This window comes from Vombatus ursinus, unplaced genomic scaffold (assembly GCF_900497805.2).
Source record: "Vombatus ursinus unplaced genomic scaffold, bare-nosed wombat genome assembly UNPS02014772.1, whole genome shotgun sequence".
Taxonomy (NCBI): Eukaryota; Metazoa; Chordata; class Mammalia; order Diprotodontia; family Vombatidae; genus Vombatus; species Vombatus ursinus.
The window spans coordinates 32,307,853-32,325,548 of record NW_020954550.1 but is presented as its reverse complement, the minus strand read 5'-3'; the positions used below and the strand labels follow the sequence as shown (position 1 = coordinate 32,325,548).

The following is a 17,696-nucleotide window of genomic DNA, read 5'->3' as shown; positions in this document are numbered from 1 at the left end:
AAAGAGAAAGAAAGAAAGAAAGAGAAAGAAAGGAAGGAAGGAAGGAAAAGAAAGAAAGGAAGGAAGGAAGGGTGGAGTGCATAAACAACTGGCTATTGAGCTTGAATCTAATTTCTGATAAAATTTTAGACTGTATAATCAGAGAGTTGGCAACCATTTGAAAAGGAAAGAAGTGATCTCTAAGAGTCAGTGTAGCTTCACCAAAAAAGATCACATCAGACTAACTTTATTTCATCTTTTGAAAGGGTTCCCAGCCTGGCAGATCAAAATACTGTAAACATAGGATAGTTAACAAAGTATTTGGCAGTCTCTTGTATTATCCTTCTGAAGAAATAGTCAGTTGTGAGCTAGAAGACAAACACAATTATTAGGATAGGAAATGGATTGCGTAGCTAGCACCACAGAATATTTATTATCATGAGAGTATCAACTTGAAAGGAGATTTGAGTGTACCAGGGATCTGCCCTGGCCCTCAACTACTAAATATTCTTAATAATGACTTCAAGTCACAGATGGCATGTTTATCAAATCTGCCCATGACACAAAGTTAGGAGGGATAGCTAAAGAGTTGGACTACATACTCGTGATTGAAGATGATTTCAATTGGTTAAAATGAGCAACCAGATTGAGGAAGACAAAATGTTAACAGAGAGAAATGTAAAGTCCTACGCTTAGGTTTAAAAAAATATCAATTTTATAACTATAAGATTGCACAGGCATGTTTAGACAACAGTACTCACATGAAAAAGTTCTGTTTTTCAATGGCCCAAAAGCCAAAGGAGCTAATAGTATTATTAGACTGTATTAAGAAAGATATAGGCTAGAAAAGATATAATAATAGTTCTGAGTGAAACCATATATGCTGGAGTATTACATCTAGTTTCTAATAATTAAATTTCAGAAAAGAACATTTTTCAACTAGAAAGCATCCAAAGAAGGGTTTTGAGGGAACTGGAAACCATGTGATATAATGATCAAAGGAAGGGACTACGAATGTCTAGTTTAGAGAAGAAAAAACTAGGTGAGGAGGTGATGGTCATGGTAACTGTCTTCAAATATTTGGCGAGCGTCACATGAACAGATTAGCATTGTTCTGCTTGATCCCAGAGGACAGAACTAGGAATAACTTAGGCTCAACGCAGGGCAATAATTCCTACCTACAAGTAGAATGGACTGCCTCAAGTAGGATCTCCTTCACTCGTGGTCTACTAGTTAAGGCTGAATGATCATTTTCCAGCTATGCTGTAGTGGCGATTCCTGTTCAAAGATGAGTTTGACTACATGGCCTTTGACAAAACTCTGTGATTCTCTGTGATTCTCTGTGACAGGACTATAAGCCCTTTACCTAAGGGCCAGAATGGACAGGTTTAGTGAGGTTCATTACCACTCTGGCCATTGTCATTAATTTGGAGGCCACAGCAATTCATGATGGCCATATGCGAAAGCATAAAAAGTTTGTGATTAACATCGGCAAAAAGAAACACGAACAGACAAAATCACAGATTCTTGAATTATTCAACACATTTTGAAAACAGAAGGTAATTTTATTTGGTTTTGGTGAAGTTCAAATGTATTATGTATTAAAAATATCAGCATATAGTGATAGAAATTAGACTTGTGATTTGATTAGTACGGGAAATTCCCACATGAGGACACTCCTATCAATGAAGGTTGGCATCTCCTCTGTAACTCAGTGACAGTCGCCCACAGCACTGAGAAATTCAATGACCTACTCCATAGGATCAGAGTCTATACATATCAGAAGCATGACTCAAACACAGATCTCACTGACTTTGAAGGCCAGCTTTCTATCTACTTGACTCTCTATAAGAACCTAGTTGATAACTTTTGTTGTTATTCAATAATGTCTGACGCTTCGTGACCCCATTTGAGGTTTTCTTGGCAAAGACACTGGAGTGGTTTGCCATTTCCTTCTCCAGCTCATTTTACAGATGAGGAAACTGAGGCAAAAAAGTGTTAAGTGACTTGCCCAGGGTCTCACAGCCACTAAGCGTTGGAGGTCAGATTTGAACTCAGAAAGATTAATCTTTCTGACTCTAGGCTTGGTACTCTATCCACTGACCACCTAGATGCTGAAGTTAATAACTAAGGCATTTTAAAAATTGAGCCATGCTCCCCAAAATGACAACTTCATAACTTTAAAAAGTCCACTCAATAAAATTTTTGAATTTGATTTATCATCAAAATGTGCATTATAGAAATATCTTCCAAAATATATCATCACCATCATCACCATCATCACCATCATCATCATCACCACCACCACCACTGTTCATACACTACCTGAAAATGACATTTCCTGAACGATCTGCTTTCCAGGCTTTTACCAGGGCAAAATCACCTGTGATGGCCTTCTCCAAAATATAATGATGGCCATCAAATTCTCTCACCTGCAGGAAATAAAATACATGCATGCTGGTCATATGGTTTGCCCTAATTCCTACACAGGACCTAATTACTTCCTATTTATTTTTAAGGAAATCTATTTTAAAAGCTTTCTTAGTGTTCTATGCCTCCTCTCATTTTCATGGTGCACCTCTGAGAAATGAAAACCAAATGCTGTTCATGCTCTGAGCTCTCTGGCTCCATCTTCTTGCTTTATCATTTAAAGGAATAAAACAGTTTATTCTTACTCCAACTGTACCATCTAGTGGACAGAGTTCAGGATACATTTTGAGAGCAAGACTGGACCAATTTAATTCTCTGATAGGCCTAGGATCATAAAAATAACCTTTTCTGCTGAAAATCATTCTGAGCAGAACAGAAGTGAACCACTCTGTGACAAATAACAAATCTAGCATCCTGGAACTTTTGGAAGATGAGAGATCACTGTAAAGGACCCCTAATAAAGACTGTATTTCCAAAGTTTCTTTGTAAGTCAGTTGTTTGGAACTTTCCTCCCAGGTATATAGATTTAGGACTGGAGGGGACCTTACAGATGACCTTACATGTAAAGCTCATTGCAAACTGTAAAGCACTATATAAATACGAGCTATTATTGTTACTATGAAACCCCTCAGTTTACAGATGAGGAAACTGAGCACTGAGGCAGTTTTGTGGGGCAGTGGATAGAGTGCTAGGAAGATCTGAGTTCAAATCTACTCTCAGACACTTACTAGCTCTGTTATCCTGGTAGAGTCATTTAAGGTCTGTTTGCCTCAGCTTCCTAATGTGTAAAATGGGGATCATAACAGCACCTACCCCCCACAATTGTTGTGAGGACAGAGTGAGATGATAATTGTAAAGCATTTAGCAGAGTGGCTGATACATAGTAAGTGCTATATCTTTGTTGGCTATTATTGATGTTATCACTAGGGGTATTAAGAGACTTGCCAAGTTTCAGAACCCGGGTCCCCTGACCCCTAATACAGTACTCTTTCCTCAACTCCGTGCAAAATCCTTTCCTACTGAAACAATGCTGCAAAAGGTGATTGAGCTTTCCAGGTTATCTCCCAGAAGTCCCAAGCCTGAAGTAATAATAGCATTCATATATTAAAAATGATAATAACATTCACATAGCACTTACTACGCACCAGGCACTGTGCATATTATTACTTTACACTTTATTATTACTTTATTACTTTACAATTATGATCTCATTTGATCCTCATAACAACCCCGGGAGGTAGGTGCTATTATGATCCCCATTTTATAGATGAGGAAACTGAGGCAAACAGAGGTGAACTGACTTGGCCGTGCCCAAGGTAACAGAGTTGCTTAGTGTCTAAGACTAGATTTGAACTCAGCTTTTCCTGAGTCCACTCTATCCATGATACCACCTAGCAATTTAAAGTTTGCAAGGTCTTTTTACATGTTAACTCACTTGAATCTCACAATACTGGATAGGTGCTACTGTTATCCCCATTTTAAAGATGAGGAAACTGAGGCTACGAAGTTTGAGTAACTTGCCCAGGTAGAGAATTTATCCATGATAATGCTGTTTCTATGGGGAAATGAGTTCAGGCTTCCCCAACTTGGTAGGTGCTCCTGTAGTTTTGAGAAGGGGCCCAAGTACCAAAGGAGGTGGAGTGTAGAGATAAGGGGCAAAGGAAATTTGGAAGAGATAGGCTTAAGATCATGAGGGAGGGAGGGCTGTATAGGAAGGAAGGAAGGGGCAAGATAATTCCTCTGGCACAAAAGGAGACAGGCCCTGGGGAAGGGAAAACCATCTGGGAGAAAGGAATGATGATGGATCAGCAGTCTCCCTTTCTCTGCTTCTGCAGAAGCTGCCTCTTCCAGCTATTGCTTTTGGAGAGCCCAGAATCTTCTGCCAGAATCAACCCACCAGGGAGCAGTGGGTAGAGCACCGGGTCTAGAGTCAGGAGGACCTGAGTTCAAATCCGGCCTGAGACCAAACACTTGACACTTCCTAGCTGTGTGACCCTGGGCAAGTCACTTAACCCCAATTGCCTCACCAAAAACAAAACATAAAGACAGAATCAACCCACCACAGACATGCCTTATTATTTTTCTTCAAAGGGATGTACAGATAAGACCACTTTTTTCACTCTCTAGCTCTGGATTCAAACCAGACTCTCTGTCCTTTCCTGGCCCACTATAGAATCTCCCATCACTGAAGCAAGGACAAAACCCTGTGCCCCTTGAGAATGGGGACATGTCTTTCAGCTTTCCTTGTATCCCCAGTGTTTAGTACAGTGTCTGTAGGTATTTAATAAATGTATGTTGACTGATTTTTAAAAATAATTTCTTAAGGTTGGGTTTTTAGTCAGGTTGTTGGGGTCTGGGGGATGGAGAGAAAAATCTCGGTTAACAACAAAGGGAAAAAAGAAAATAAAAGTAACAAACTAGTCACTTTTCAGATGCCCACAATGTCGTCCTTTGTATTCACTGAAAAATTCACTGAAGTAAATGAAATCAATCTCTGGTCCTTCTCTATTTAGCCCTGCTCTTCTAGTTTCCAGTAAAAACCCTACACCTTCTGTATCCCAGACTACCCGGGTTTTAACTCTCCTGATTTCAGCCTGTTTTGTGATTTCTATTGCTTTACCAGATAAGGCTGAGGGATAGGAGGATTGGAACAAGGACCCGGGGAAAGGGGGCACTTCTTTTGTTTGGTAAGGGCTAAGGTCCAATTACACAGGCCACACCTGACCACTTGGTTTTCTCTTTTCAATCCCCTTTCTTTTGGGGAAAAGAATGGAAATCTTCACGAACAACAGAGGAACAAGAAATCAAAGGAAAAGGACATTTGGATGAATCTGAACCTGGAAGTCACACATCAATCTTCTCTCTGCACATTCTCAAAAATCTAAAGACAGAGAAAGGTATCAGAAATGAAGACTCTCATTGTAGATTTGAACAAATAAGTGTTTTCTTAAGTGGTGATGAGAATAGGTTTATAGTTGGAAGAGAGCGTAGAGGCTGAATCCAATCCTGGCAATTTACGAATGAGAAGGAAAGGGAAGAGAATAAGCATTTACAGAGCACCTACAGTGCCAAGCAATGTGCTAAGCATTTTACAAATGTGATATCATTTGGTCCTCCCAAGAACTGTTGGAGGAAGGTGCTCTTGTAATCCCCATTTTACATTTGAGGAAATGGAGGTAAACAGAGGTTAAGTGACTTGCCCAGGGTCACACAGCTAGTACATGTCTGAGGTGGGATTTGAATCCAGATGTTTCCATTGTCAAGGCCAGTGCTCTAGCCATTATTCCATATGCTGTCCTGGTGCTTAAGGTTTATAAAGGACTATATACACCTACATATAAATACATACTATTTAATATATGCATATATAAATAAAATATCTCTTATGTGTATCCTTATGATAAAATGAGATACTTGCATAGCTCTCTGCAAACTTTGAAGTACTATGTGAAAGCTAGCTATGAGTATCGTTATTATTAGGTACATGTTTTCCCTGATGGAATGTAAGCTCCTTGAGAGTTCTTTTTTTGTCCTGATATCCCTCGAAGCTTGGTGGCACAGTGGATAGAGTACCAGGTCTGGAGTCAGGAAGATACATCTTCATGAACTGCGTGGCCCTGAGCAAGTCACTTAACCCTGCTTGCCTCATTTTCCTCATCTGCAAAATGAGCTGGAGAAGGAAACGGCAAACGACTCCATTATCTTTGCCAAGAAAGCCCCAAACGGGATCATGAAGAGTCAGACACAGCTAAACAACAACAAAATCTCTTGCATCTAATACATCTCAATGGTTCATGGTAAACACTTAATAAATGCTTAATAACGATTACAATTTGGCCCTCCTACTCTCAAGTATAAATATAATCAGTCATCCATATTCTAACATAAATTCGTTCAACGTCAATAAAGTATCATCACAGAGTAGGCATGTAATAAGTACTTGATTAATTAACCTGACTTCATTCAAATTGGCATGTTTGAACAGTTTAAGAACATTCTACTTCGTCATATTAATATATGCTAGTTTCTAAATAATAATAGCTGGCATTTACATAGCATTTTAAGATTTATAAAGAGCTTTCCATATGTTCTAACTTGCTCTTTCCAACATCACTGTGAAAGGAGTACTACAGTATGAATCCAGTTTTACAAATGAAGAAACTGAGTCTTAGAGTAGTGAAGTGACTTGTCCAAGGTCACAAAGCCAGGAAATCAGAAGGGCTCACATTTGAACCCAAGTCTTATAACTCAAAAATTCAAGTTTCTCTGTGCAGCTTCCATACTAAATTTTTTTTTGTCTTTCTTAAAAGAGAGATTACTGGAAAGTCAGTCAGTGGAGCCACAAGTAAAGTAAATTATTAAAATGTAAAAACTAACATTTGATATTGGGGTTTAGCTAGAAATTTCACCAGAGTTATAATAAATTATTCCCTTTTCACCTAGCATACATGCTTTGCTTCTTGGGCTTACAAATAAAATATAACGTTGCAGCTCTTCTTTCTTATCTATCAACACAATATGTTTCTAAGGTAAATGGGATCACATATGGTTTTTGAACTAGAGCTCTTACCTCTCTTGGCTGGCTGGCGATTGCAATGCTGCCATCTTTGTTGTACTTAATGGGCGAGCCTCCTTCCTGCACCAGTGTTCCATAGCCTGTACTGGTGAAGAAAGCTGGAACTCCTGCGCCCCCAGCACGAATCCGCTCTGCAAGTGTACCCTGTAAGTTAGAACCGCCATCAGGCATTAGGCACTCTCTGCTATACCACTCTTCTGTGAATTACCGTTTATCTATAGAAATACACATACAGCCAGACCTCGTCTTCCCTAACCTTTCTAACATAAAAATATTGAACTATAACTTTCTTGATATAGCATTTTACATGCTTTGAATGAACAGCAATTAAAAAAAGAAAAAAAAATTATATTCTATTAGTAACAATCTCTCTATTCTTAACCCAAACTTGGTCTCTATCTTTGTGTTCCCGTTAATTTTCATATGCGTAATTTCTGCTTTCATGCTTCCAACATTACATTGCACAAATTCATATTTAACTTTCCTTTAAAAAATATACTTTGGGTTTGAACTCTCTGATTTACTTCCCTAAATTGAAAACATTAATGAGATAATTAGAAAACCTTTATATAGCTCTGTGCTCGGAAGACACAGCATAAATTATATATATTTTTAAAAACAATGAGTCAACAATATGAAGTGTCAAAACAATTAGTTTTCAATTAAATTAAGTCTGTAATATGTACATGTTTGAAACAACAAACCAACAATATGAAATATCAAAACAATTAGATTTCATTTAAAATAAATATTTTGGGGCAGCTAAGTGGATAGAGCTCTGGCCTTGGAGTCAGGAGGACCTGAGTTCAAATCCAACCTCAGACATTTGACACTTACTAGCTGTGTGACCCTGGACAAGTCACTTAACCCTGTCTGCCTCACTAAAAAGAAAAGGCAATAAATAAAATAAGTATGTATTTTGAACGGTTAGTTATACTATATCTACGTGTTCCATACTAGAAATTTAGAGAAAAGCAGTACCTTTCTATACAATTTCCCATATATAATATGTATCTAATCACCCCATCAATAAAAAGCACTTTGCATATAAAATGTAAATGAAATGCTACTGGCATGGATGCTTTGACATTGGCATGATTGTAAATGAATTAAAATAAAAGAACTGGTATGAATAGAGTCCACTGAACCTGGAGAGTAGACACAGTAGTAGTAGTAGTAGTAGCAGTAGTAGTAGTAGTAGTAGTAAAAGTGGTAGTAGTAGTGGTGGTAGTAATAGTAGTGGTGGTGGCAGTGAAGAAAGCAGCAACAGCAGTAAAAATAATGATTCACATTTATATAGCACTTGAAGGTTTTAAAAAAGTGGTTTACAAATATCACCTCATTTTATCCTCACAAGAAGCTTGGAAAGGAGGTGTTACTATTATCTCATTTTAAAGATGAGGAAACAGACAGACAAAGGTAAAGTGACTTTCCAGAGTCACATAGCTAATAAGTGTGTGAGGCTGAACTTGAACTCAGGTCCGGTACCCTATTTACTAGGCCACTTAGCTGCCTGGTTAGGAGACAGAAGTTCAGTGCCAGTGTAGGAGAAAATCTCTGTTTCAGCAGGCAAAAACAAGTCAATAGTTGCCTTTCAAAGCTCCCTGGCGTGAGCTGCTCTCTCCTCCAGGTAGTAAACATTACAAGCAGCTTTCCCACAAGGTATGAGCAACATTCTGGCCTCCAGTTACAGACCTAGGCATAGTAAGAAGGAATCCACTCTTTGCTGAGGGAGCCCACTGCACTGGGAACAGCTCAAGTTAATAGCAAGTTTTCTTTACATGAAACTGAAATTTGTTTCTCTGCAACTTCCATCCCTAGCCTTAGTAATGTCCACTAGGGCCAAGAATAGTAAGTCTGATATTTTTTCCACGTTGTTCAGTCGTGTCCAACCAACTCTTCATGACCCTGTAAATCACAGCATGCCAATCTGGTCCATGGGGTTTTCTTGGCAAAGATAGTAGAAGAGGGAGCCATGTCCTTCTCCAGTGGATTAAGGCAAACAGAGGTCAAGTGACTCACCCAGGTTCACACAGCTAGTAAGTGCCTGAGGCCACATTTGAACTCAGGTCGTCCTGACTCCAGGCCCAAATGCTCTATCCACTGAACCACCCAGCTGCCATACACAAACAAACAATACACACACACACACACACACACACACGCACACGCACACACTTCTATATACACACATACATTGTGTGAATTTTATATTAAAAGATTTATATTTAACATGAATAATATATTAAATACATTGCATGATTACACATATATGCAATGTATTAAATATCGTATACCTATGCATTATCATACACATTACATATACACGATGTATATGCTATGTGATAAATAACCTATATCCTATCTATATATATGTGTGTATAAATTTTAATATATTAAATGAGTATTAAGTAATATATTTAGTATATGAAACAATACATTGTTTATATCAAATATATAAATGTTTATATATTAAATAACATAAGTATATTTCACATAGATTTATATATTTAATGGTTATAATTTATATACATAGTTAATTTGTTTAATATCATATATTAATATAGTAAACATACTATCTGTCTGAAGTTAAATATGATGATAGATTATGCATACACAGTAAATTATATATAAACGTATATGTAACTCACTCTAGTAGAGACCTCCCTTTAGTAATATATCATACATAGAATAATATGTTGAGGGACACACTAATTTCTTAAATACAAACATACACACACACAATTTATGATGTTCCCACTAGACCTCCAAACTAAATATCCCTCCGATCCTTCAGTCACTCTTTCTATGGTCTGGTCTCCAGCTCACTCACCATCCCGGCTGGGCTGCTCTGGACCTATCCTAATTTTAGCACATTCTTTCTAACAGGTGGTACCCAAGGTCAAGAGTAACATTCCAGATGTATTGTGACCAAAGCAGAGGACAACAGGACTACCATCTCCCTTGCTGAAGGACACACTATCTTTCTTAACATTGCCTAAGATCATACTGGCTTTTTCTTTGTCTGCCATGCCATACTGTTGACTCATGTTGAACTTTTGGTCCACTAAACACCCCAGTTTTTCCCCACAAAAACTGTTGTCTAATCAAATAGGCCACATCTTATGTAGCATCCCAAAAAGTCTTTTTTGTTGTTACTGTTCAGTTGTTTTTCAGCTGTGTCCAACTCTTTGTGACCCCATTTGGGGTTTTCTTGGCAAAGATATGGGAGTGGTTTGCCATTTCCTTCTCTGGCTCATTTTACAGATGAGGAACCGAGACAAATAGGGTTAAGAAACTTGCCCAGGGTCACACAGCTAGTCAGTGTCAGAGGCCAAAGAGCAGTCTTCCTCACTTCAGGCCCAGTAAAATTGCACTAACACTTTTGAGATACCCTGTAGCTATGTAACTGATTTTTTTTTTCAAGCCAAGTATAGGACTTGATATTTACCTGTTAAATTCCATATAAAACAACAACAACAACAATAGCTTGTGTTATTATAGTGCTTTAAGGTTTGCAAAGCACTTAACAAATATTATCTCATTTTAATTAGTCTATCATTATAGCATATTTGAGATCTTTTTGGAGTTTCTGTCTTCATGCAAAACAAATAAGGATTAATCTTTGTCTACACCTTGGCCAATGGTAAAATAATAAAGAGTAAAAGTCCCCAGGGACTGTAATAGAAATCCCCCTTCATGCCAGCACTGATTCATTAATGATGGCTTTTTGGTTCTGGTCTGAAGATCACCTGGCAAGATAAGGAAACAAATCCTGCCTCAGACCAAACACTTGACACTTACTAGCTGTGTGAAAAGTCACTTAACCCCAATTCCCTAAAAAGAAAATAAAAATAAAAACAAAAAAGAAGCAATGTGGAGTGCACAAATTTAGAGACATCTCCCTCCCAAATGTTCCCGTGGACTACTTGTGTCCAACCTGCGGTAAAGCATTGGTCTGATCAGCCATAGCTGGACACAACGTACCTTGACCCCAACATAGTGATGTCAGTTTGGTCCCCTTTAAGCACGAAGGACAACAATTATTCTAGACCACAATGATATCATGGGAGACTGTCAAATGCCTTGAAATTCAGGCAGGAGTCCTTAACCTTTTTGTGTGTGTATGCCTGTGTGTGCCATGGACTGTTGTGGCAGTCTGATGAAGCCCATGAACCCCTTTCTCTGAATAATAATTTTAAAAGCATAAAATAAAATTCACAGGATTCCCAAGGATACCAACTACACTGAAATAATTATAGGAATATTTTAAAATAAAAGTTCACAGACCCCAGCTTAAGAGCCATTGCTCTATGACATTGTGACCATATTCTTAACTTCATCTACCAGCTACCAATCAGTTTTTCACTTTCAGGTCCTCCCAGGGCTTCTCTCTTGGACAGTTCTGTGTGTTCTGAACACTGCCTGACCCCTTTCCCCACAACAAAATATATTTGCCCTACAGCTATCATCCCAGTCTGTGCTGTCTCATCTGATTAGAATGTTTCCAAGAATACAATCAAAGTTGAGAACAGGCTAAGATGTGAGCCCTCCCACACAATCTATTTTGCATTTAACAGATGGCTTAGCCCATAGCAACAAGTTACAGGTGGATTTTCAGGCAATGTGGCAGCCAAGATGAGGAGATAGTTTGTGGCCTGCAGGCTTTGGTACCCCTGAAATAAGAACACCACAAAGAAGATTCTGCTCCATTCTACTTAACAGCTAAAGATGTCTCTGTGTACACCTCTGCCTAAGGCCAATTAAGCTTTTAACATTCATTGTATGCTATGTAGCCAAAGATTTAATTTTTTTCTGGTCCAGACCTAAAAATTTATTAATGTATCCCTCAATTATAAAGAGGCAATTGCTCTTCATCTTCAAGAACGACATGTTCAACAATTTGCCCAAAGTCAAACAACCAGTGGGTATTAAGTGGCAGGACAAGAACCCAATCCATTCTGACTCCAATCAGTTTTCTAGCCACTACCCCAAACTACTTTTTTTTTAAAGCAATTGGGGTTAAGTGACTTGCCCAGGGTCACACAGCTAGTAAGTATCAAGCGTTTGGTCTGAGGCCAGATTTGAACTCAGGTCCTCCTGACTTCAGGGCCAGTGCTCTACCAAACTACTTCTCTGCCTTCCATTTTATATAAATAAATAATTCTATTAAAATTCATTAACAACATGAAAAATCAAAGTTTTCTTTTAAACATCCTTTACTTTAGTATGCTTCGTTTTCAACTGAAGGTTTCTATGGGTATATCAGGGTAGCAGTGGTACGGTGGATATAGCATTGGGTTTGGAATCAGGAAGATTCATCTTTATGAGTTCAAATCCGGCTCAGAAACTTAATAACTGTGCAACCCCTAGGCAAGTCACTTTGCATTGTTTGCCTCTGTAAAACAAACCGGAAAAGGAAATGGCAAAAAAACAAAAAAACAAAGAAAAAAAAAACCTCCAGTATCTCTGTCAAGAAAACTCCAAAATGGGATCACGAAGAGTTGGACGTGAATAAAATGACAACAACAAATAGATATTTCAATCCACAAGATCAGAAACCTAAAACTAGACCTTAGAAGCTATCTCATCCAATCCCTTATTTTGGAGATGAAGAAACTGAGGCTCAGGAAAGTTAAATAATTTGACCAAAAAGAATTTTTTTTTCTTTCTGAGCTAGGTGGTACAGTGCATAGATCACTGGACCTTGAGTCAGGAAAATCTGCGGTCAAATTTAGTCTCATATACTATCTGTGTGATCCTAGGCAAGTCATATCACCTCTGTTTGCCTCAGTTTCCTCAACTGTAAAATAGGGATAATAATAGCACCTACCTCCCAAGGTTGTTGTAAGGTTCAAATGAGATGTAAAGTGTAAAGCCTGGCACATAATAAGTAGCCCAGCAGTGCCTGACAAATAATAGGTATTTAATAAATTGCTATTAATTTCCTTCCTTCCTTCCTTTGCAGGTTTGCTGTCACTATCCTGGACAATAAAGAAAAAAGCTCCCAAGCTTGGAATTAGGCAGGCTGTGTAACTTAACACAGAGTTTGGAAGAGAATTTCACCACCATGGAGGAAAGTGAAACCACATGAGGTGCCCATGCAGGTCCCAAGAAGAGCATGGCAAGTCTGAGCAAGGTCTTTATTTCATCAAGATCAGTGTTGTAATCACCCACACCTGAGTAGATGATTATCTAAATTTCTCCCAGAGGTAAATAAAAACATGTGGGTGCCAATACTAAGACCAATATTCTACATAGGATATAAGACCAAAAAGGGGAGATTTCTCAGCCCGGAGAGAACGAAAAAAAAATAAGGATTTGTACATCCCACCAACGTAAAGGGGAGAACAGAGGAGAACACACAAAACTTATTCAAAAGTGAATATACCACCATGAGGCCTGCTGAATGAGTTGTCTTTCTATTAGATTGTAAGCTCCTTGAGGGTAGGGAACGTCTTTTGCCTGTCTTTGTATCCGCAGCCCTTAGAAGGGTACCTGGCACAAAGCAGGTACTTAAACAATGTTTATTGACTGACTGATTAGAAGTTGGAGGATTAGGGCTGTTAGAAAGGACAGCTTTTCAGAGTTTGATGATTCTGTTGGTAGTACAATATTTTGTAAAGCACATTTGGCAACACCATAAAATAGACCAGCTGCAGCTATTTGTAAGCTGGTATATCCTTAGGCAAAAATAGTTACTCTGTCATATATATAAAATCCCCAGATAAAATGTGAATGTCATGCTTCTTTTTTTATGTTAAAAAAATGTTTCTGCCACAGATATTCACTGCCAACTCAGTAAAGACTGTGTAGACTGTTTTTATCCACCATGAATCAATATATAGTCTGCACAATCTCCAGAATGAAAGCCAGAAGACCAGTGGCTCTGATGAGTAAATTCAAAGGTCCCCATACCTACATGCTATAAAACTTTCCCTAAACTATGACAAATATTTGAATTTATTAGACAATCATGTGGGAAAATAGCAGAAAATTGTTTAAACATGTTAAAAATCAATTGCTTAAAAATATCCTGTAAATTTACTTTTAAAATAACCTTTAAACACTGTGGCAGCTTGTCAAAGTGTCCAGCATATGACAAGTCCCAAACATGACATATTAAATAAAATAACAGAGGGATGAAATTGTGAACTGGCATTATCTCCCAGGTTTGTACTTTTTAAAGCATAGGAGATGGGCACCAGACCTATGCTTTCACAGATGGAGAGAACTCCCAAATGAGAAATCTCTCTCTGCCCATGCAGGTAAACACCAATTCTACAGCTCAGAGTCTTAAAAGAGTTACTTAGAGCATAAGAGGTCAAGTGATTTGTCTAGGTCACAAAGTCAACATGTGTCAGGACTCGAATTCCAATCTTCCTGGCTTCGAGGCCAGCTCTTGATCTAATCTGCCACCCTGATACTCTTTTTAAGCAGAAAAGGACAAAATGCTAATGCACAGCAATTTAAAAGAGTGAATCCCTTAGCAACGTTTCTTAGTTTGACAAAATAACATTTTCCCCCACGAAAAAAAAATGTGTAGGGAAAACAACAATTTTTAAATAAATCAGTATTACAGATGACATTGATCTCATAACCCAAAGAAAGTATCTTACCTGTGGGGTAAGCTCCACTTCTAATTCACCAGCTAGGTACTGCCGTTCAAATTCTCCATTTTCTCCCACATAAGAGGATATCATGCGTTTTATCTGCTTAGACTTAAGTAAAAGACCCAAGCCAAAGTCTTCAACTCTATAAGGAAAAGGAAGAGAGTTTTAAACTAATGGATTTGTAAATTATTTGTAAATCAAAAGAATTTCTGACAGTGAGTCCTACTATCACACAGAAAAAGGAAAAGTACTAGGACTATTTTATTTTTCTAGGCAGGTAGGTAGTGAAGTGGATAGAGCACTAAGCCTACAGTCAGGAAGATTTGAGTTCAACTCTAGCCTCAGACACTTACTAGCTGTGTGACCCTGGGCCAGTCATTTAACCCTGTTTACCTCAATTCTCTCATTTATAAAATGAGTTGAAGAAGGAAATAGCAAACCACTACAATATCTTTGGCAAGAAAGTTCCAAATAGGGTCATGAAGAGTTGGACACAACTGAAAATGACTGAACGACACTTGATTTTTATTTCATTTTCAAAAAATATATAATGTATCTAAAGTTATATTTTACAAAGCTAGCAAAAGAAAAGAGTAAGAAATAGGAAGCATTTTCATATAAGGACACTTCCTAAGAATCCTTAGGGGATGATACATGTATATATGTAAAGAATACAGGGTCACGGTGTAACACAGTATTTACCTTAAAATAAGGTAAACTGATGCAAACCCAAATGGGGTCATAAAGAGTCGGACACAACTGAAAACAACAACAACAAAACTGAGGTACAGCTAGGTGGTGCAACGAATACAGTGCTGGGCCTAAAGTCAGGATGAGTCATCTTCCTGAGTTCAAATCCAGCCTCAGGTACTTAACAGCTGTGTGACCCTGGACAAGTTACTTAACCCTGTTTGCCTCAATTCTTCATCTATAAAATAAGCTGGAGAAGGAAATGTAAACCACTCCAGTATCTTTGCCAAGAAAACTTCCAATAAGGTCATGCAGAGTCTGAAACAACTGAACAAAAAACAAAACAAAAAATATCTAAGGCCAAATGAAGAGGACCACTCCATTTTATAGTTGTGGGGACTACAGAACAAAGAATGGGACTTCATAGGTGGGTAACAAATTATAATTGGTTAAAAGAACTCAACACCATGAATGGTGAAATCAGTATGGTTGGTTATAGGCAGCACTTTTATGGTAGCAAAAACCCAAAAACAAAGTATATGATCATCAATTTGGGAAATGGTTAAAGAAATTGTGATATATAAATATAATGGAATATCATTGTGCCATAAGAAATTACCAAAAACAAGGAAATCAGAGAAGCACAGGAAAGCTTGTATGAAAAAAATGTAGAGTGAAGTAAAGAGAACCAGGGGAACGAAACACATGACTGTAATAATGCAAACGAAAGGAATACTTAAAAATAGAAGTTGAACTCTTTTTTTTTTTTTGAAAGTGAGAAAACTATACTTCAATTTGCCCTCAGTGTTCATCAGTTCCCTCTCTGGTGGTGGAGCGCATTTTTCATCACAAGTCCTTTGGAATTGTCTTGGATCACTAGCTTGATCAGAGTAGTGAAGTCTTGCACAACTGATCATCATTACAACATTGCTGTTACTGTGCACAATGATCTCTCAAGAAGAACTGGGATATCATTTTGCATCAGTTTCACTTTGCATCAGTTCATATAGATCTTGCTATGTTGTTTTTTTTTTTCCCTGAAACCACCTCCCTCGTCATTTCTGATATCACAATAGTATTCCATCACAATCACATGCCACAACTTGGTCAACCATTCCCCAATTGATGGGTATCCCCTCAATTTCCAATCCTTTGCTACCACAAAGAATTGCTATAAACATTTTTGTACATATAGTCTCTTTGGGGTACAGACAAAGTAGCAGTATTGTTGTGTCACAGGGTATTTATGCACAGTTCTATAGCTCTTTGGGCATAATTCCAAACTGTTCTCCAGAAAGGTGGGACCAGATCACAACTCCAACAGTTTATTAGCTACCTATTTTCCCTCAGGCCCTCCAGCATTTGTTGATAGGTGTGAAGTGCTGCCTCAGAGTTGTTTTAATTTAAATTCCTCTAATTAATACTGATTTAGAGCATTTTTATATGATTAAAGATAACTTTGATTTCTTCCGAAAACTGCCTGTTCATATCCCTTGTTGTTGTTGTTGAGTCATTTCAGTTGCGTCTGAGTCTTCGTAATCCCATCTAGAGTTTTTTGGCAAAGAGTGGTTTGCAGTTTCGTTCCAGCTCATTTTATAGATGATAAACTGAGGCAAACAGGTTTAAGTGACTTCCCCAGGATTACATAGCTACTAAGTATCTGAGGTTGGATTTGAACTCACAAAGATGAGTCTTCCTGACTCAAATCCTAGCACTCTATCCACGGTGCCACCTAGCAGCCTTATATACCTTGACCCCTTATCAACTGGGGAATGGCTCTTATTTTTATAAATTTGACTCAGTTCTCTACAGATTTGAGAACATTATCAAAGAAACTTGTTATAATTTTTTATATTACTTCATTGTCTATGTTTCTGTGATTATCTCTTTTAATTAGGTCTATTTTTGCTGAAATCACCATTGCTACCTCTGTCTTTTTTATTTCAGCTGAAGCATAATACATTCTGCTTTATCTCCTTAATTTAACTGTGTGTCTTTCTGTTTCAAGTGTGTCTCTTCTAAACAACATATTGTTAGAATCTAGTTTCTAATCCATTCTGCTATCTGCTTCTGTTTTATGGGTGAGCTCATCCCATTCACATTCGCAGTTATGATCACTGTGTATTTCCCTCCATCCCATTTTCTTCTGTTTCTTTTCTCTTTTATCCTATCCCTCCTCAAAAGTCTGTTTTGCTTCCCAGGATTGCCTCCCTTAATCCATCTCCCTCTCTCGGTGCCCCACCTCTCACCATCTCTCTTCTCTCTTTCCCCTTTTATTTCCCTTTTGAGCAAGATAAGATTTCTATACCCAACTGAAAGAGAAAGGGGGGGAGGGGAGAAAGGGGGAGAGAGGGGGAGGGGGAGAGAGAGAGAGAGAGAGAGAGAGAGAGAGAGAGAGAGAGAGAGAG

General features: G+C 38.1%; 1 protein-coding gene across 2 annotated transcripts in view; it reads right to left on the bottom strand.

The window, feature by feature from the left end:
* The window catches only part of OXCT1 (3-oxoacid CoA-transferase 1), a 169,397-nt gene that overhangs the window by 135,935 nt on the left and 15,766 nt on the right, over positions 1-17,696 (bottom strand). For both annotated transcript variants that reach the window (XM_027863610.1, XM_027863609.1), the window contains exons 4-6: positions 14,605-14,740; positions 6,980-7,129; positions 2,305-2,411 (exon numbers count right to left, since the gene is read on the bottom strand). In XM_027863610.1, the coding sequence (XP_027719411.1) occupies positions 2,305-2,411; positions 6,980-7,129; positions 14,605-14,740 (393 nt within the window). The remainder of the gene's footprint in view (positions 1-2,304; positions 2,412-6,979; positions 7,130-14,604; positions 14,741-17,696) is intronic.